Below are 21,045 nucleotides of genomic sequence, written 5' to 3'. Positions count from 1 at the left end.
GGGCACTGAGTTCGAGTTTGTTGACCCAAACTTTGCTTATCCACCGCCTAAGGTTCCACCAGTCCCATCTGAAGGAGTTGTCGAAGAAGGTGGCCTCGAGGAGGGCGAGCTCCCGAGGCCAGGGCTGTTTCCTCCTGGGCCATCTCGTCCATTCCGCTACCCACAGTTCCCGGTAGAGAACTAGGAGGGTGTCAATGACTATATCGTGGCTGGGTGGGAGAGCCAAAGGGCAATCTGCCACGAGGAGGTCGCTAGGTGGGGGGAGATGAACCCTAGGGAGCTCGTCGCGTTTGTAGCTTCACACTGTATGGTGGTAAGTGGTATTTTCTCTTTCTCCTCGTTCTTTCCTTTCCTTTCTTTTTTTTTTCAACCTTAGTCTCTTGTCGGCAGGTGAACTCTGCCATCCACGCCATGGCCCTCCAAACCAACATCCACTCTGGCGACCGCAATCAGAGGGCCAACATCCAGAAGCTCTAAGGCGAGCTCGACCAGGCCCGAGGTGAAATCCTTCAAGCTCACAAGGGGAGCGAGGCCCAGGAGCTGCTCGTCCGGGACCAGGAGGAGCAGATCGCTAGGCTTTCTGAGGAGAGCTCATGCTATAGGGAGGAATCGTCGAGGGTGGCAGCGGAGAGGGAGCTCCTTCGCCAGTAGGTTCGAGACTTGGAGTCTACGCTTCAAGACCGAACTCGGAACTTCGACACCATGGTGGAGGCCGAGCGGGCTAAGGCATTCTGGGACGTCAAGAACTCACAGGAGTATCACGACCTCCAAGTGGAGTATAGCTCGAGCTCGTACCACTCCGGATTCAAGCTCTGCCACTAGTTGGTCTGAAAGAAGTTCTCTGGGCTTAACCTCGACGGCATCACAATGAAGGGCCTGGCTCCCGAGACGGCAGACCAGGCGGAGGAGGAGTAGCCTGATTCCCCGGAGGATGACGACGAGGTGGAGGAGGTGGACCCTTGAGGCTAGTGGCTCTTCAATTTTTCTATTCTTCTGATTGACTTCTGGTGGTTCCTAGGTGCTAGAACCCGGTTTTTCAAAATCATTTTCTTGGGCAGTTGTGCTCTTCTTTACTTCCTGTTGAACTTTTCCCGAGCGGTTTTAGCTCGGTTTTTTATTTATGGAATAGTAATGAATTTTTTCTTTTTCTACTAAGTATGGTGTGCTCTTTTATTCTTTTGCCAAAGCGATCTCATCACTCGAGTTGTTAGAGCTACAAACACAAAGTAGGATTTTTCGGTAATTGTCACCCCGAGCTATCCCTTTGTGTTTGAGGCATTTTTATGGTATACCCCGAAGTAATCACCATATATGCCTGAATTGTATGTTTGTAGGTTGTTCCTTATTTGGTCCAACTGATGTGCTGAGACGAGCTATGCTTCATAGGGTTCAGACCCGAGCTGCTTACGCCTCTGATACTTCATACTTTGCCTTTACTGGTGGAGCGGTTAAGTCTTCCACAGTGCCGAGGTCTTAGTTAACTCGATGTTTTAGCCCTTAGGCTGAGGGGGTGACTTATAGTCTGCCCTTGGAGCTTGCCCATGCCATGGAAGCGATTGGGTCCTATTGCGCCGAGGTCGTGTTAGCTCGGCATTTTGGCCCTTAGGCTCTAAGAGTGACTGATGGTCTACTCAGTAATTCGCCCATGCCATAGAGGCGACTGGGTCTTATTGCGCCGAGGTCGTGTTAGCTCGGCATTTTAGCCCTTAGGCTCTGAGAGTGACTCGTGGTCTACTCAATAGTTACAGGTAATACTGCCTTAAGTTGACAATATTCCATGCCTAAGGAACTTGTTTCCCTTCAAGGGTTTCGAGCTCGTATGTTCCTTCCCTGAGCACCCGTTTCACTCGGTAGAGTCCTTCCAAATTCGGTCCGAGCTTGCGAACGCCAGGCTCAGGTACCATGACTTTATGAAGGACCAGGTCGCCGATGCGGAGGTTCCACTTCTTGACCTTGGCGTTATAGTACCGAGCTACTCTTTGTTGGTAAGCTGCGGTCCTGATATATGCGAGGTCCCTTACTTTGTCGAGTAGGTCGAGGTTGTTACGTAGCTCGTCTTCATTTGCCTTATCGTCATATGCTTCCAGTCATAGCGAGGGAACCTCGATCTCAGCTGGAATGACTGCTTCGGTGCTGTAGGTGAGGTTGAAGGGGGTCTCTCCTGTGGCGGTCTTCTCTGTGGTTCGGTAGGCCCATAGAACACTGGGTAGCTCGTCTGCTTGACCGTTTGCTTGAGGGTGTGCGAGTGAAGTGAAGTTCTGTCGGATCCCCATGTCTTGGCGCCAGTTCTGGAATTTAATGTCCTTAAACTGCTTACCGTTATCAGAAATCAGTACCCGAGGTAACCCGAAGTGGCAGACTATGTTCTTTCAAAAGAAGTTCTGGACGTTTCGGGCTGTGATCGTTACAAGGGTTTCAGCTTCTACCCACTTGGTGAAATAATCCAATGCTACCACTAGAAACTTCCTCTGGCCTGTCGCTGGTGGAAACGGTCCAAGTATATCGATGCCCCATTGTGCGAAAGGCCACGGGCTGGTGAGATACTTGAGGTCGGCAGCGGGCTGATGGTGGATATTGGCATGCTTCTAGCACTTGTCACACTTTCTGACGAACTCAACAATGTCTACTTTCATCGTTGGCCAGTAGTACCCCTGTCGTAGTGCTTTTTGGGCGAGGGCCTTGCCCCCCAAGTGTCTGCCGCAAAGGCCCTCATGAGTGTCGCGGAGTACGAGCTCGGCTTTGAAAGGTCACAAGCAGCACAGGTAGGGGAGCGTGTAGGATTTTCGGTACAACCGTCCGTTTATCATGAAGTATTTGGCCGCCTGACGCTCTACCCTTTTGGCGGCATTGCGATCTGCATGGGTCCCATGTAGCAGGAAGCTCGTGAGCGGGTCAATCTAGCTCGGCTCTGGTTGAACGACAGGAGCGACCTCCTCTGGCTGAGGCAGATTCTCTATGTACATGATTCTCATGGTGTTATCACTGGTGCTGGCTAACCGGGACAGGGCGTCGGCCTGGAAGTTGAGCAGAGCCTCTCTTACTTTGGCTAAGTAGGCAATCATAGTCGGTTCGCGAGCTTCCTATTCTCCTGTGACCTGATTAACGACGAGCTGGGAATCGCTGCAGATGATAATGTGCTTGGCTTTCATTTCTTTGGCTAGAGCTAGCCCGGCTATCAACGCTTCGTACTCCGCTTGATTGTTGGATGCCGCGAACTCGAAGCATAGTGCATACTCCAGTTTTGTGCCACTAGAGCCGTGTAGAACTATTCCGACTCCGCTGCTCATCTACGTGAAGGATCCAGGGCTCCTCATCCCAGTTCGCGCTTGGCCTAACTAGGAGAGATGCCGCACTGGCTGCTACCTCACGATGCTCGGACTCAACCGGCCTGGGAGCATCGGGCTCACCCGAACTAGGGGCCACGTGCTCAACCGGCCTGGGGACTTCGGAGTTGAAAGTGCACTCTGCGATGAAGTTTGCTAAGGCTTGGGCCTTAATAGCAGTTCGTGGCATGTATTGGAAGTCGTACTCGCTGAGCTCAACGGCCCACTTCATCAGTCGACTAAAGACCTCGGGCTTGAGTAGGACTTGCCTTAGAAGTTTGTTGGTGAGGACGATAACAGTATGAGCTTGGAAGTACGAGCAGAGCTTTCAGGCTGCAATAACTAGTGCGTAGGCCAGCTTTTCTATATCCGGATATCTCGTCTATGCTCCTTGCAACACTTTACTAGCATAGTAGATAGGTCATTGGATCCGATATACTTCTTTTATTAGTATCGAGCTGACCTTTTCGTCACTTGCCGAGAGGTATAGCTCTAAAACATCACCGTCTTCGGGCTGGGTTAAGACCGGTATGCTAGCAAGGTACTTCTTGAGCTCGTCAAACACGAGCTGGCAATCTAGGGTCCATTCAAACCCTTTGCTTTTAATTGCCTTAAAGAAGGGTAGCCAACAGTTTGCCGACTTGGACATGAAGCGGCTTAGAGCGGCCATTTTGCCATTCAACATCTAAACCTTCTTCATTTTCCGGGGTGGTCTCATATCTAGGATGGCCTTTATTTTGTCCAGGTTGGCTTTAATGCCGCGTCGGTTAACAATGTAACCCAGGAATTTACCTGAGGTGACGCCAAAGACACACTTATTCGGGTTCAACTTCATATTAAATCTACGCAAAATTTCAAAAGTTGAATGCAAGACTTGTATTAAGTCACATGGAAGCTGGATCTTGACGACCATATCGTCTACATAGTACTCTACTTTTTGGCCAATCAATGGCTCAAACAACTTATTTATAAGTCTTTGAAAGGTTGCCCCGGCATTTTTTAGCCTGAAGGGCATGACCTTATAGCAGTACAGGCCAATCTCGGTTATGAAGGAAGTCTTTTCTTCACCTGTCGGGTCCATCCTGATCTGGTTGTAGCCCGAGTAGGCGTATAGAAAGCTCAGCAACTCATGCCCCAAGGTCTTGTCCACCAGACGGTCGATCTTGGGAAGTGGGAAGAAGTCCTTTGGGCAAGCTTGGTTCAGGTCGGTGTAGTCGACACATATGTGCCATTTACTGTTTGCCTTTTTCACCAGAACGGGGTTGGCTACCCAGCTCGGGTAATGAACTTCCCTGATTAAATCGGCTGCAAGGAGCTTCCCGACCTCCTCATCGACTGACCTCCATCGCTCTTGGGCTAGGTTGCGTTTCTTCTGTCTAACGGGCCTAACTACAGGATCAGTCTTAAGCTTATGAGTTATGATGCTAGGGTCTATGCCGGACATTTCTGCCGCGGACCATGCAAAAACATCTAAATTCTCGAGTAAAAAGCGTACCAGTTTAGATCGCAGAGGCTCTTTAATGGAAGCACCGATCTGGAGTGTTCGGGCTGGGTCCTTCGTCGAAGTTGGGATGGAGACGGTCTCTTCCGTGGGTGCAGCTCGCTCCTCGCTCTGCTCCGTAGGTCTCTCCAGCTCGAGGTCATCGGCCACCTTGGCTTTCCCTTTAAGGGCGACGGCGTAGCATTTGCGAGACTCAAGCTGATCACCACGCGCTATCCCGATTCCGAAATCCATGGGGAATTTCATGGCCAAGTAGTAAGTGGACACCACAGCCCATAAGGCATGAGTAATCAACCAACCTACTATGGCATTATATAGGGAGGGATTTGCGACCACCAAGAAATCGTGGTTGAGCCTCACTATGCTAAGCCAAGTGCCGACTTGCACAGGTACTGTAATCCTTCCCAGTGGCCTGACTTCCTCTCTACTGAAGCCTACCAGGGGAGTGTTCGCGGGCTTTAGGTCGCTCTCCTGGAGCTGCAGTTGGTCGAAAGCTGCTTTGAAGAGGATGTCCGCTGAGTTGCCTGAGTCGATGAGGACACGCCTGACTTTGAAATCATTGATCTTCACCTTTATGACGAGCGCGTCATCATGGGGGTAGTGGACCCCGCACGCGTCATCTTTTGTGAAGAAGATGGGATCTTCCATCCTTGGCCGCTTTGGGAGGTTTTGCTCTTCCCTGGCGGCCTCGCGAGCTGATGCGCGAGCTGCACCTGAGGTGCAACCCGCCACAATCGAGCCTCCAACTATGACGTGGATGGTCCCCCGAACTGGTCTCTCTTCGGGGGGCTGCTTCTGTGGCTGTTCCGCTTGCTTGCTGGACTCGGGAGCATCCCTACTTTGCTCCCCTTGCCGACCTGCTTTATTACTATTATTATTACTTTGTACAAAATTTCTCAGATATCCCCGACGGATGAGTTCTTCTATCTCATCGCGGAGATTTTTACAACTTTCGGTGTTATGACCATGATCTTTATGAAAGCTACAATACAAATTTTTATTTCTAGCATTAGGGTCGGCCTTCAGCCGAGGTGGCCACTTCACATACGGAGCGTCCTTGATCGCCATGAGGATCTCGGCCGGCTTCGTGTTGAGGGGCATGTAGTCCCTTTCTGCTGCTGGAGCTCGGAACGGCTGAACCGGCCTTGCCCCCCAAGCTGGGTCCTTCTTCTTCTTGCTGTCGCCCTGAGATGGGGGCTCTGGTTCCCTCTTCCTTTTCTTAAGGGTTTGCTCGCCCTTCTGGTTGATTTCTTCCTCCATCCCTATGAACCGATCCACGAGCCTAAGAAACTCGGTCACGGTCTTGGGCTGATTGACAACTACGCGCCACTTGAACTCTTTGTGAGTAATACCTCGCTTGGCTGCAGTGAGGTGAACTACGGGATCCAGGTCGGGTATCTGCAAACAAGCGTCGTTGAACCTCTTGATGTAACTCTGAATGGACTCCCCTTCCTTTTGAACTATGCCGAGGAGGCTTTCTTGAGTTCTCGGGCACCTCTTGCTGGTGACGAAGTGGGAGGTGAAAACTTGCATGAACTGCGCCCAACTTCTTACCGAACCGGGCACGAGGTTTCGGTACCAGGTGCGGGCTACCCCTTTGAAGGTGGTGGAAAAGGCGACGCACATGCAGGGTGCTTGAAGCCTGGCTCTTGCCAGGTGGTGGAAAAGGCCACGCACATACAGCTGGCTCTTGCCAGGTGCATCTGGGACTGGAAGGCGTCCACGTGATCATTCGGATCGATGAATCCATCATACTTGTCCAGTGGAGGGAGCTTGAAGCCCCTTGGCATGGGGATAGCAAGGAGTTCTGGAGACAGTGGGGAAGAAACGGAGAGGAGAGGGGTAGCTTTCACTTCACCTGAGCTTACCTCCTCTTTTCCTCTGAGCTCGGGAGAGACTCGGGTAGCAGTTCGGCGAGCTCTCCGGCGTCTTCGCTAGTGCCGAGGGGGAAGCGGCGGCTGGGCCTGAGGCAAGGAGGGAAACTGCTGCTGGTACTGGTACTGGGAGATCTGATGCAACACTTGTTGTTGGTAGAGTTGGAACTGCTGAAATTGTTGCATTTGAGCTTGCATGGCTTGCATGCATTGCATTAAGTCTTCCAACTAGTTCGGGTTGGCCACTGGGGGCACAATTGAAGGTTCAGCAAAGGTTGCTCCAACTGTGGAAGGGAGTGGAGCGATCGCGGGTGCCACTGTGAGAGGCACGCTCAGACTGGGAACTCCGTCCACGGAGAGGGGGACGGTGAACTGTCCAATACAGACAGTGGGAAGTTGGGGTTGCTCCCTAGAAGCATTCTGGATGGCACCATGTCCGGAATTGCTAGAGGAGGCCATGAATGCTGAGTTTTCAAAAGGAAACTGTAGAAGCTTAGAGGAAGGCTTTTTGAAGCATTTCCCACAGACGATGCTAAATGATGCTGTGCAATCCGGGCACTCCTACCTGGCTGCTGACTAGCTCCTTGCGGGCAACGGACGACACCTGAGAAGAAGACGGTGAAGATTTCCCGAGGGACTTTTCTGGTGGGAATACTCCAATGCTTAAGTTAGAACACTGGGAAAAATAGTAAAGAGTGTAAAGAAGGCTAAGAGTGCAGGTCACGCTAGATCACTGAGTTAGCTCGAGAGAAAGTTCGAGTAAGTTCAAGATAAGATCTCAGATGTTCGAGAGAGAGACCTTCCCTTCAACTAGGGGGCTCTTATATAGGCGTTCTTGTCAAATCGGGCGTAACCGCCACTGGGCCTCTGTCGCAGCCGTTATTTGCCAGGGCTGCGCAGGTAACCGTTGCAGGGCACTACCCAACCGGATGAGTGACACGTCCCGGGAGGACAGGCATGCTACCATCTGTCGAGAGACGTGGGTGCAGTCTGTTGAACTGGTTGGGACTGCGCCGTCGGTCAGGAGACGTGGCGCAGTCTGACGGGTACGGTTTTGTCAGATAGAAGCTTCCTGAAAGCATCGCGTTGCTTAGTCGCGAGCTACCTTGTAGCGAGCTATCCTGTCGTGTAGCGAGCTATCCTGTCGCGAGCTCCTTGGGGTACTTCGAGGTGACCCCTCTCAAGGTTGCCTTTGGGGCATTTTTTTCCGCCAAAGTGTTGGAGCGAGCTGGTTACCCTAGCTCGTGAGCTGGGATAGACCTGTCTTGGAGTATTCCCTTTCAGTAGCTTGGGGGACCTCGAGCTCGCCTAATAGCGAGCTATGGTGTAGCGATCTGCCCTGTGGGCTGGTTACTTAGTTGCGGTCAGGCTGTGGTGCTGAACTGTTGCTCGTGCTGAGTCATGTCCACGTGTCATCGTCTCAAGGGATCGGGTCAAATCACCCTCTATCAGTCATTAAATGTGATATTTACATTTTGCCAAATAACAGGACCAACATGAGTAGTAAAACTATCATCAATTTGGATCAAAGCGCATTCCAAATATTCTCATGAGAATCCAAAGACACCTTATAAACTAAATTATGCCTAAAAAGAAGAAGAGATCTATAAATATTTTTCCAAACTCTAGAACAATTAGATTTCAATTTATAGGGAAAAATGCTGAGAATGCACATATTTACTTCTCAACAATTTTACCCAAAGTCTATGACCTTGGTTTATAAAAATCCAAGCCAATTTTAATTGAAAATCAACATTCATTTCATTAGCTTTCCGAACTCCCAATCCCCTATACGAAATAGGAGAGCAAATATGATTCCAATTTGTCCAAGAAAAACCTTTAGAACTCTTTCAAAAAGACCATCAAAATTTCCTCTGGACTTTATCAATTTTTTCATTCAAGCCCAATAGAAGCGAAACAACATACATGACATGATTAGAAATGGAATGAAGGGCAGATTTTAAAAGAACCAACTTCCCATCTTGAGACAAATTAAATCCATGGCTTTCCACGCATTTAATTTATAATTAAACTTATCTAGCAAATAATCGAAAGAATAATTCAAATTCTTATCCAAAAAAGAGGAATACCTAAATATTTTGAATGAATCCAAATTACCCATTTTTAGTTGTCTAGACAGAAGCATCCTACATTTATGATGGAGATTATTACTAAAATACACCCCAGATAAATCCTAAAAATTCTTCATAATCTCTAACAAGTTATGAACTTCTTCTCTAGAAGCCTTAATAAACAGAAACACATCATCCACAAACAAAAGATGAGAAATAGAAGGAGCCTCCCTAGCTATTTTAATACCATGAATCCTTCCTGACTCCTTTGCCCTAAGAAGCATTCAAGATAAAAACACCCATGCCGAGGATAAAAAGATAAGGAGATAAAGGATTTCCCTTGCCTCAACCCCCTATCTAGAATAATGTGTCCTTCTGTTGCACCATTAACTAAAATGGAATAGGACACTGTGGATATACAAAAATAAATCATTTGACAAAATTGCTGAAAAAATAAAAACCAAAAATCCTTTAAAACACATATAACAAAATCCCAATTCATTTTATCATAAGCTTTCATCATATCAATTTTAATTGCTACATACCCAAAACCTTTCTTTCTTTTCTTCATGAAATGCAAAATCTCATGAGCAATAATTATATTGTCCATTATATTTCTACCCGTAACAAAAGCATTCTGCAAAAGGATAAATACACTTATGTTGACGAATAGTAGCAGCATGATGGAAAAAGCTTGTATTCATATCACCCTCTTCTAGCCATAACTGCCTAGAGTTTTGATGCCAATAAGACTCAAGGTAATTGAAGAGAGTATCCCTCTTAGTTGATACTTTGTATTGCATACTTCTGCGGTTTCCTTAGTCTGTAGAATCTGATTTTCAATTGCCTTCAATTAATCCTGAATACTAACAAAGCAAATCATATTCTATACTCACAGATCCCTTTTTAAATGATCCAGCTTAATACCAATTCTATAAGCAGCATAACCATTAAAAGTGAAATTCCAAGCATCCCTAATAACTTGTCCACACCCACCAGCCCTTAAACCACATATTATAAAAACGAGAAGATGTAGGTCTAACTTTTCTATCTTCATTAATTTCAGCTATATGATGATCCTCCCCCCCTCCCCCCGAATTTGGCCCAAAAGATACATAGATCTTATTAAAGGCAAAGAGCCAAACTAAGGATACAAACACTCACTCTATCCAAAGACCTACAAAGATTACCAGCCCCTGAGGAAAAACTTTGCTGCAAATCAACTGAACAAAATTTCTGGAAACATAACATTTACTTCGATGTTTAACAGAATGTCTCTCTATCCAAGTCATCTTTCGCCCTCATAATAATGTCTTCTCTACTCATGTCAGAAGGAAGACCTTCTCTGCCACCCTCTACTACCTCTGCCTCTAGAAGACTCCAGACACCCACATAGACTCCGGGAAGGTCCCCAAAGACTCAGTCAGGTTCCCCTATACGACCACCATGCACCAAAAACTGCCCAAACGTTGGTCTGACGCATTGGAGTCTCTCAAGATCATCAACCTCCGGCAAGCACACAAAGTTACACTTCTTATAACCATGACCAACTCTACCACAAGCATAATAAATACTTGGAAGCTTCTCGTAGCGGAAAATAAGCAAAGTAGTCGGAGAAGCAAACACACCGCACTTTAAAGGTTGATTTATATACAAGTAGCCCCACCTCCACTCTAATGTAATGAATGAATGAGCCTTGTTTTAAGAGCAACGAACCTCTAGCAAGTCCACCAACCTCATGTTATAAGGAAGGTCATGAACTTGAACCCAAATACACCATGCAAGGCTCTAGATAATGCATGCATTCATCAAAGCTATATAGCAAGTCGAGGAAAGACCCTACCAATAATAAATACACCATCTCCATTCTTCATTTTGGACTAAACCAAGTAGTAGTCTATTGTTGTTAACATCATCCACTCCAATATCCTGACCCTCACGAACAACATGTTGAAAGGTTTCATCTACTCAGACAGGCAAACACCTCACAATTATAGATGAATCAGAAAGAAGGCAGCTGCTGCATGCTATATGATAGAAATTTTGCTTAAGTCACCATCTTAGATGCCCGTGAATGAGTGAAATCCATGGTGGGTTTTAAACCAGAGTTGATCTCAAGACAGTCAGTCTTTCCTCTGTCGTGCAAGATGGCGGGCCTTGTTGACGTACGAATTCTACCCTTCAATTAATTTGGTTATAGCTTTTGGCATGTTGCTGTGTCTGTTCTTTCTCATTAATGATTTCATGGCTCGAGTTCTCGCCGCCACGGGCCGTCGTTTATCGGTTCGGATCGTAGCCCGACCCAATGCAAGTGGACTGGTGTCAATGCTAGTTTGCCGGGTACGCGGAGCGTCGGGCTGGTACTGGTAGGCACCGAATGTTCATACCGTCACATGCTATCACGTGACACTAGAAGGTGGCGGCCCCAGCCCGTTTTCTGGTTTCGCCGACTCGTGGCCGAAACGATGGCACACAGTGGGAAGGAGAGGTCCTTCGATGTCCTGATGTCCTCCCTCTCTCTCTCTCGCTCTCGCTCTCCTAGTTTATAAAATAAAATAAACCCTAGACAAGACGAGCCTCTTCTGATCTATTTGGAGAAAAAATCATCTTATCTTTCTATTGATTCCCTATTCTTCAGGTACGACATTCGATTTCTAATCCCTTTTGCTGATTATAACCTTTGCATTTGATGATCGGTTAGAGTTTCATCTTCTCCGATTCTAGTGCTTTTCTCGCGCTGTTTTGCGTAGATTTTTGGTTTCGAGCTTCACTTTTTTTCCCTTCTTTTTCTGTAGTTTATTTATTTTTGTTTACCCGATTAGGGGTTTCTGCTTCTTACATTTTTTTTTTTTTTTTTACACTTTTTGTAAAAAATATTGGTTGTTTTTTTCTTCTCAGTATTGATTGATATTCTTATCTTTTATGGTTTTCTTTTTTTCAGTTTTTTAATTCTGGTAACAGCGTCTGATTTGCAGGCCTGTTTCTTTTTTGGTTATTGGTTATGAACCAGAAAGGAATTTGAGGATACTTAGCAAAATATATCTTTTTAAGGCAGATTTCTAAAAGAGATTGAATGGGATTCCATTCTCGTTAATGGGATTGAGTTTGCTTATTTAGGGTTTCCGGGCTGCCAGCCTAAAGAGAACTGATAGATAGAGCATGAGCACTCTTGGGTTGAAACGACCTCTGAAAGGGTACGTGAGGGACGCTCGTCGGAGGAAGATGGTACTGGACGTCGACCTCAATGATACACCTCCTGGTGAAACTAGGGCTCAGGAGGATACATCTTCTGGTGTCGGTCATCAGGATGTAGGAACTAGTCAACAAGGGGGAGGGGTTTTGCCACCCGCGCCAATTGATGTTGAGGCCATAGATGATGATGTTCTGATATCGTCCCCAAGGAGCTTTGCTGAAGTATGCTGTATTCATTTATTTATGACGGGCAGCTATATTGCTGTAATTATGAATTTGTTTTGTAACTAACTGTGAATATGAGTTTTGGATTCTGGTAGGCTAGAAACAAATCCAGGAGGAATCAAGGGGTAATGGTAATTCTTGATGAAGATTCTGAAGTGCATCAAGGTAGCTCAGGTATTTTTATTCTTCAGCATCTAGAATTTTTTCTCTTATCTATTTGACAGCAGTCATATTCAATTGGTTTATTAATCTTTCTTTCTTGAATTTTCACCAGCCTACACTGGTGTATCATTCACCTTAGACATTATTCTCAACCCCAGGGAATCTTCAAAGTTTATGCAAGATATTGCACAAGTATGACTTACAACAATGTCATAATCAAGCCCCTTGTTTCTGGTTTATGCCAAATACCTCCTTTATGCTATAATGTCTCCTAGTTCTTTCAAAGTCAACTTCTTCAACGCCTTCAAAGTATTTCAGACTCAGAGTAGATGCCCTCAAGAACAGGGTAGTTCTTCAATTGGGTTGTCTTGTTATATTCTTTTGTAGTTCCTATAAAAGACTAAAAGAGCAATTTAGAGGATCTGTAGTGTGAGGATCTTGTTACCTATGCCAGAACTCTCCTTGTAATTAGCCTTGTAACTTTCTTGCATCAAACTTCGTATCTAATTGGATGCCTGAGATGCCTATGCATTTTTGTTTGTTTTGTAGTGTGTTGTTGTAATCATATAGGCTTTTCTCTTAATGAGGTCTTAATTTCAATTTTCTCTGCAAGGCAATCTTGCCCAACCTGGCTTTTAGTTGTATCTCAATAATTATACATTTAGCTATGCATTATTATGGTGTATGCGACTCCAGTGGGATCTTTGGGCATGATTATATTTGTTATGGTGTATGTGTCACATGATAAAATACAGTATGAGAACCATAATAGTCTTGAATGATATAAAATTCAAGCTATTTCACACATGTAGTTGTTTGTATTGATTCTTGGATGTCACGCGATAGAAGTTAGGAAGCTGAGCCGAGGTAGAAAATAAACAAAAAGAGTGTTATGCAAACTCAAAATTGTCTTTGCATAGTGTATATAAATAAACAATCCACTTACAAAACACAAAACAAGACATGGAATGATGGGAACTTAGTTGGGATTTACCGGCTTATTGCATTAATGTGAGAGGTTTTTCTTATTTGCAAGACACTGATCTGACAATTATGAGTTGAAGTACCTTGAAGATAATACCATATAGTAAGAAGTTTTGGAGGCTGGGATTTATTAGAGATTGATGCATCAGAAGCTAAAGAAATCAGATCATAAAATGTAATCAGGGCCAGGAAACTGGTCAGGGCTTGGGGGGAAGTTCTTTTATCTGCAAATCCACTTCACTCCCCATAATGTGCAAAAGCATAGATTCTGAGGGAAATGCATGACATGGCCTACGCCCTTGTAATGTTGAAATATCTCTTTTGGAGGCTGAAAGTTTTTAAATAACATGTGAAGTTAAAACAACACAATATCTTAATGGTGTGGTTAACAGTTACCTTCCTTTACTTACAACCCAGATCACGGAATTGTGCACCTGTCCAAGGGAATAATTTTCAGCTGATTGACATCTTGAGAGAGACCTTAACACAACTTGCTGAACTATTTATATGTTATTAATTGAGTGCTTTTTTCTTATTGTTATTTTTATTAGTGATTTTTGGATAATTTTCTTTCATTATTGGCAAGAAAAACCAAAACCTTGTTTTCTCTATTTATCTTGATGAAGTGGATTGTTGGGTATCTTAGTGTTTGGTACTTAATGGAAAAGAAGTGCTTATGTACTTCACTACTATTTTTGCAATGAGACTAGCCTATTTTTTATTACTTGTCATTTATTTTCCAAAATGTTTTTAATCCATTTCGACATTGTTTTCCATGTTTCATGCATCTATCTTACATCTATTTTCTTTCCGTTTGTTCTTTGTAGAGGAACCAATCACTCGGTTGGCTCTTAATAGCTACAACAAGCGCAGACGAGTTCCACCAAACCAGACAATTATTAACTGTGAGCTTTACATAAACTTGGAAGGCAGCCATAGTGCAAAGGTAATAACTTAAACCTCTTACATGTTGTATATGATATTGCCTTCCTTTCCATTGGCTATCATCAAATTTTAATAGTCTAAAATTTATTTTAGTCTAAGATGCTATATGGTCAGTCAGTGGTCGTGCTGCATTTCTAATCCTTTTGTATGAAGTATGTTCCTGTTACCAAGGCAAGTTTTTTATGGCCAATGAAATGTTCATTTCTTTTAGTGCAATGGGTTTTGGTATTTTTTTTCTTTCATTTGGAGCTAGTCATTGGCTTCCTGTTGTTCTTGGCAACCAGATCAAATAGTGGAGTAGAATTCAGTTTTTGCAGGGCCAATTACCAGATTGAAGCTAAGCTTTGATGGTTGCAGTCTTGGCAACTAGGATGAACTGGGAAGGGATGGAGGAGGATCTTGTTGAGCTTTCAGGGTCTGTGGGATTTGTTTTCTTTTTCCTGTTCAGAAAAATGATAGCACAGCAGAACTGGATAACCTACTGAAGGAGATTGTCAACATAGTTATCAAGGTGTTGCCTAGGCGACTAGGTGTCCTTGTCTGGGTGCCTCGCCCAAACGCCTTGACTTGTAGCAACTAGGTGCCCTTCTAGGTGACTAGGAACCTGCCTAGGCGACAAAAATGACAAGGCAGGTTCCTTATATAATACCATTTATATTGCTGTATCTTATTAATATGTGTGTTAATACATTTATTATATGCTATATATATCATTTATACTTTAAAAGATCAAAAGATTTTGAGGAGAGGAAAAGAAAGAAAAAAAAAAGAAAGAGGAAAGAAAGAATAGAAGTATAAAGAGGTTCTTTTTTTTTTTCTATTCTCTCTCTCTCTCTCTCATTAATAAAACAGAAATTTCATCCTTATTTTTTCTATTTTACTTTTCATCGTGAATATTTATCATATAATGTTAATAGCCTTTAGCTTTTAATTCATATGAAATTGCTCTATTAAATACTTATTATAGTAGGTTATTTTTGAAAATATGAAATTAATATATGTAAATTTTTATCTTTTAGATGTGATGATTTGCCACATTTTTAGAGGAAATTTAATGTTCTTAAGAAAGATAATTACTATTATTTTCAATTAGGATTACATGCTGAGTGGATAGATAAAAAATATACATGCTGAGTGGTATAAAAAACTAGGGAGCTATCCAAAAGTTCTTTATATTATAAATTTCTTATCGGCTATCGCCTAGACGGGCGACTAGGCACCCCAGTGTCGCCCAGAATCACCCTAGATGCCTTGAAAACTGTGATTGTCAAATAAGTTATATTATGGTTATGTTCAGAAGTGGAACCCCCTTGGCTGTTTCAGTCCTCTAACTAACAAAGTAGCTAAAGCAACAAAGAAGCATGAAGTGCTGATTAGGTGGATTCCTAGGTCTGCTAATGTATTAGCTGACAGCTTAGCAAAAGCTGGGGTGATAGGCAAAGGTGTCTGGTATGCTGGGACCTGGGAATGATTTAAAACAAGCATGGTCTGCTGAAAGCTGTATTTGGATTGCCTTTTTTATCCATCTTGGACAGTATAGATCCCATTTTTAAATTGAATTTAATACATTGCTGTTAACCATCAAAAAAGGTTCCCAAAATTTTGTTGGATTGTCGAAATTAATACATGCATATAAAAACATATCCTCTTTAGGGTTGGAAATGAAACCCAATTTAGGCACAAGGGGTTCTCATGAGGGAAATTGGAACTTTTGAGCACTATTATCATTAGAATTGTGTGAGATGGTGCGAGATGCTCACTTAACCTTCCATTACCTCACATGAACTATAGTCCTAGGTTCTCTTCCCAGGTTTGATGGGTTTTTGGGGCCATGCAGGCTTCATCATATTATAGAATCTAAACCCTTGGTCCTTGTATAGATCAGCTAATGTTATGGCACATGTGAAGAGGAGAAATTTGTATTGGGGCTAATCTTTCCAAGAAAACCTTCATGTTTCCAGGGGATGGCTCTCAGCGTTTTTCCTTATTTTGAGGAGATTTGCCCTCTTTTTTGTTTTACCCCAATATATTTGCTTCTCTTTCTGATAAGATTTTATCCTACCTTTCAAAAAGAAGTATTTGCGTCCTATATTGTGGATGCCTAATCAATGGCTCTGTTGTTGCAACTAGATTGGGATAACCAATATTCTTTGTTCAATCTAACAAAGTGGACTGGGTTCAAAAAGTAATTCCATCCTTCCTGTTTTCTTCTCGAGTAGCATGAGCTGATGTTTTTAAGGTTCAACTGTTCAAGACTTAATTTACGATTGTTGTTATGGCAGAGAAAGAATGATGTTAAACCTCCAGAACTGCCACGACCGAGTGCGCCACCACCACCAAAGGAACCCACCTTCAGTTGCCCAGTTTGCATGGGTCCACTCGTTGAAGAGATGTCAACCAAATGTGGCCACATCTTCTGTAAGAAGTGTATCAAGGCTGCTATTCAAGCTCAAAGTAAATGCCCTACATGTAGGCGAAAGCTAACAATGAAGGACATGATAAGGGTTTATCTTCCAGCCACCAGTTGAGCTTTTGCTCTTAGTACACATAATTGTAGTTGGATTCTCAGGTCCCCCCATCCCCAGTTTTTTAAGTGACCCCCATTTTATTGTCTGAGTCTCTCAGCTGATATAGTTTTTTTTTTCTTTGATAGGTTCTCAGCTGATATAGTTGAGTAAAGCTTTGGGGGGTTTTATTTATTACTTTCATGCCAGTCAATTGGTCTCTCATACGCCATCTATTTTGTGTAAAGCTTAGCGTGAATGAGAATCATTATTTTGGAGGTCCACGTTTGTCTTACTTGGTTGATTAAAAGAAGAAATGCGAGCCTTTTATATCTTACAACCGGTTGTTTATTTCTTGGAGTTCAGGTGTAAATATTCTAGACTCGATGGTACATTTGAATCCCATTCTCCATGCTTTTAATGTCTGGTTGTCAAGGCATCAGGCTGGACAATGCCTTGAATGTTCCCTAATTTATTTCCTTTTATGTAACCTTGTTACCTAGAAATTATTACTCGTTAAAAAATGAAGACATAGTACAACTGTACAAGACAGGAGCCTAGTTGCTTATATTTTTGCCTCGATAATTTAGGGGGTGTTTTGTCTTTGTCGGTCATCCATTGATTCTATACACTTCACATACAATTTGTGTGATAATTTATACAATCGATCATAAATAAAATTTTTTATAATTTAAATTTAAAATAAATTAAAAATATTATTAAATAATAATAAGTACCCTTATTATTTAATTATTGTCTTAAACCATTCTTATTTCTACAATTGACCAACTCTATTCCTACTGTTAGCATTCGTTAATATTTCATCAAAATCTATATACACCTGAACATTCGATATTCTCTCTTCATTTTTTTCTTTTTTATTCTTTTGTACTCTTTATCCCTCTATCACCCTCTCTCAACCATCCATTTATTTCACCTCCCTTGTTATCATCTCTACCTGCCATCACCATTGCAAAATGTTGTAGCGGCAGTTTTCTTCTAGGTAAAATATAGAGAGAGAGAGAGAGAGAGAGAATGGAAGTCGAGGGAAAGAGGAGAAATGAGAGATAAAAAGGGGGAGATCGATGGAAAGATAGGGGAGGAAGAAAAACTACCATTGCTGTGAGTAGACCTGTTCATGGGCTGGGTGGCCCGACCCGACGGCCTGGCCCGGCCCTCAAATGGGCTTGAACAGGTATATGGGCCTGCGGGTTTAACCTCGGGTCAAAAAGCTCGGCCCGCAATAAATTTGAGTCGGGCTCGGGATTTGCCAAAATAGCCTGGCCCGACCCGACCTATAATTAAACCTAAGTAAAAACCCTAGTCAGTTCGAGTACCCCACTTTTTTTCACTTCTTTGTCTCTTTCCCTTTTTTTTCCAGCCGAACCCTTCTCCAATCTCCACATCCTCCACACTCCACAGTTCTCATCCTCACACTCTCAAGCAGCCACAACCGGCAAGGCGGTGAACGTTCATCGGCGAGGCAGCGAACGTTCACCGGTGCAACAACTCCGGCAGCGGCAGTGAGCTCTCTCTCTCTCTCTCTCTCTCTCTCTCTCTCAGACGCGAACTGATCATTGTCAAAATCGCAGGTCAGGCTCGCAGCTCACAGACCACAGTCACTGACTCACTGCGAACTCTCCGGCGAATACAATCACCAGCAGCGGCGGTGAGTTCTCTTTACCACTTTATTCTATTACAATGTTTAGTCGGTGGCAGCAAAAAATCTGACAGTAAGCATGTTTGTCTTCTTCCTCTTCTTCTTCTTCCACTTGTTAAATGAGAAAGACAGAGAAACAACACTTATTAGTTATCAGAAAAGCAAGCCAATCTGCTATATTGAAGCAAGAAACATGTAAAATCGCAGGTCAGGCTTTTATTAGGTCGGGCTTCGGGCTCGGGCTCGGGCCCAAGTTGTAGGCCCATTGGTCGGGCTGGGCTCGGGCTCGGGCCTAACATTTTTCCGTTAATGAAGAGTAAAAGCCCGGCCTGGCCCGACCCATGAACAGGTCTAGCTGTGAGTTGCAACAGCAGGTGGAGCAAAGGAGGGCAGACTGAGGAAGGAGGACGACCTAATTGGGGTTGTCGAAGATGCTACGGTGGTGATTGCGTAGGTGACCAGGTGTTTTGAGAGTGAGGATGCCTTTTGAAAGTTGTCGGTGTTTCGAACGTTCAGGTCTCTAGTGGAAAGGTTGAGTTCCGTTTCAGAACAAACCCAAATTGAGATGATCTACTATGAGCTTCACCTCATCTCCAAGCATGACCAGATAGTCGTTCCTTCATAGCAGAAGCTAATGCCATTTATTACCTCACCAAAACCCTCTATTTGGAAACGACAAAGGTCATAATTTTAGGACGGATTGAAAAATCAGGGCTTTGGTTTCTTCAGGGCTTCAAAAATCATGATGGTCTCACCCACTTTGGTGAGACCATCATGAGCAAATGGGGAGGTTCTACCCAGAACCGAATGGAACCGACCTCGAATTGGCCTTGAACCAACCTTATCCAATTTGTTACAAGATAGGGCATGGTTCCAAATTCTTGGATCTGACCCCCACCCAGGCCGGTTCCAAGGGCTAGGGGTTTACTCTACCCGAACCAACTTGATGAACCGGCCTTAGTGGAATCGACTTTGTTGGAACCTACCTTGGAACCAGACTTGCCTTGAAATAAACCCCATAATATTTTTGGGGATGCTAAGATTTGAACACAAGCATTCATGGTTACAAAGGCCATAGTCTTACTTGACCATTGAGTTACTTAAGTGTTTGATCATTTGTTTTCATTTTAATATTTGAATGTCTAGGATAAATAGTGTAAAAGGTAATACTTACAAAATTTAAATTTAATTTATAAGTTTTTAACCACATAATGATAGTATGCATATTAATTTATCCAATTTAATGAATAAAGATAATATAAGTTTTAAACTATATAAAATCAAGTTTTTAAAGCACATGTTTTTTTTTTGTGTGTGAATGGGGAGAGTAAAGAAAGTATAGGTTCCATGGGTAGACCCTAGAATCGACCTTGAAACTACCAAGGCCAGAACAAACCTTCACAGGGTAGGTTCCGGTTCCAAAAACTTGGAACCAACCCATACAGGGTTGGTTCTAGGTTTTGCCATTGAACCAAACTGAACTAGCCCATGCTCACCCCTATTAATAGTCATGGCGGTCTCTTCTTCTATTCATTCTTGCATTCCATGTTCAGGGTTTAGCTTGATGCGATACTGTATTGTGTGGTTGACACAATATTTCTAGTAAAGGGAAAGGAATATGGTGGAATACTTATCAAAAGAAAAAGAATATAGCAAGGAAATTAAGGGGATCTTTCAAGGTAGTGTCAAGTTTTGCAGTCACAAAGGTCTTGTTTGCATCTCGATAAATAATTTACTTAGATAAATGCACTTATACAAGCAAGTATTTTTTAGGAAACATTCATCCGGATAAGTGTACTTACTACACTCTTTTATTTCCCAAATAAATAATGTATGATGATCGATTTATCCAAAAAAAAAGTAACATTATTGAAGAGACAACATTATCCTATTATGTATTAAAGATTTTTTATACTCATGGGTAAGTAATTTACCCAAGTTTGAAGAGAGTTAAGGTAAATGAACTAATCGGGAATTATTTTTTTTTGCAGATTAATACAAAAAACAAACATGGATTTATTTCTTTTACGTGAGACCTACCAATTTCCTCCCACTTCCCAAAAAAATTGAACAGGCCAAAAATGAATTCAGTGAGAGGCAGGCAATTAAGTGCAAATAAAACTATGATCATTAGAGTTCGGATCTCTTGCCCATGAGAACCCTGCCCATGTCTACCCACAACACACTATCCCCCATGAATTGGGAACATCTGCCCCCTGCATAATACCATGCAGAGGATGAGATGTTCTCCGGATCTCCTACCCACGTCCACCCACAACACACTATCCCCCGTGAATTGGAAACATCTCCCCCTGCATAATACTATGCTGAGGATGAAATGTTCTCCATGTGTGACTGCGATAAACATCGTGGACAGGAGATACAGCTAAAAGAAGTAATCCCTTTTTATCCTGTTTCAACTTTCTCCACCAAATGCAAATATTAGACTATAAATGTTTAAAAAATGCCCTACCTGTATTCTTTACGACATCGAGGTTTAAGCATAGTTGAGCCGTTAGATAACAGTATAACGCCAATTTATCAACCAATACAGTTAGAGCATGCAGAGTCAAAACCCTAACCAATGGCTATTAAATTCGTTG

At 43.3% G+C, this 21,045-nt stretch overlaps 1 protein-coding gene across 3 annotated transcripts; it reads left to right on the top strand.

Annotated features, from left to right (window-relative positions):
• The first annotated feature begins 11,222 nt into the window (after positions 1-11,222).
• On the top strand, positions 11,223-17,120 carry LOC104590197 (uncharacterized). 3 transcript variants are annotated; one of them, XM_088896777.1, is made up of 6 exons: positions 11,223-11,408; positions 11,746-12,184; positions 12,283-12,361; positions 14,161-14,279; positions 16,561-16,801; positions 16,932-17,120. In XM_088896777.1, the coding sequence occupies exons 2-6, from the start codon at positions 11,930-11,932 to the stop codon at positions 16,946-16,948; spliced, it is 711 nt and encodes a 236-aa protein (XP_088752903.1). In that variant the 5' UTR covers positions 11,223-11,408; positions 11,746-11,929; the 3' UTR covers positions 16,949-17,120. The 3 variants fall into 3 exon arrangements, with proteins under 3 accessions (XP_088752903.1, XP_010247057.1, XP_010247060.1); XM_010248755.3 differs by having other exon boundaries at positions 11,224-11,408; positions 11,888-12,184; XM_010248758.3 differs by having other exon boundaries at positions 11,224-11,408; positions 11,888-12,184; positions 16,561-16,847.
• Positions 17,121-21,045: the final 3,925 nt, after the last annotated feature.

The sequence above is a fragment of the Nelumbo nucifera genome, chromosome 1, assembly GCF_055504915.1.
Source record: "Nelumbo nucifera cultivar China Antique chromosome 1, China Antique-T2T, whole genome shotgun sequence".
NCBI classification, from domain to species: domain Eukaryota; kingdom Viridiplantae; phylum Streptophyta; class Magnoliopsida; order Proteales; family Nelumbonaceae; genus Nelumbo; species Nelumbo nucifera.
This window is presented reverse-complemented; position numbering and strand designations above follow the sequence as displayed.

What these genes read in the sequence shown, in the direction of transcription:
- LOC104590197 (XM_088896777.1), top strand. Translation starts at nt 11,930, where the DNA reads ATGAGCACTCTTGGGTTGAAACGACCTCTGAAAGGGTACGTGAGGGAC. An exon ending in AGTGCATCAAGGTAGCTCAG is followed by an intron (nt 12,362 to 14,160) that starts GTATTTTTATTC and finishes TGTTCTTTGTAG; the next exon opens with AGGAACCAATCACTCGGTTG. An exon ending in AAGGCAGCCATAGTGCAAAG is followed by an intron (nt 14,280 to 16,560) that starts GTAATAACTTAA and finishes TTGTTATGGCAG; the next exon opens with AGAAAGAATGATGTTAAACC.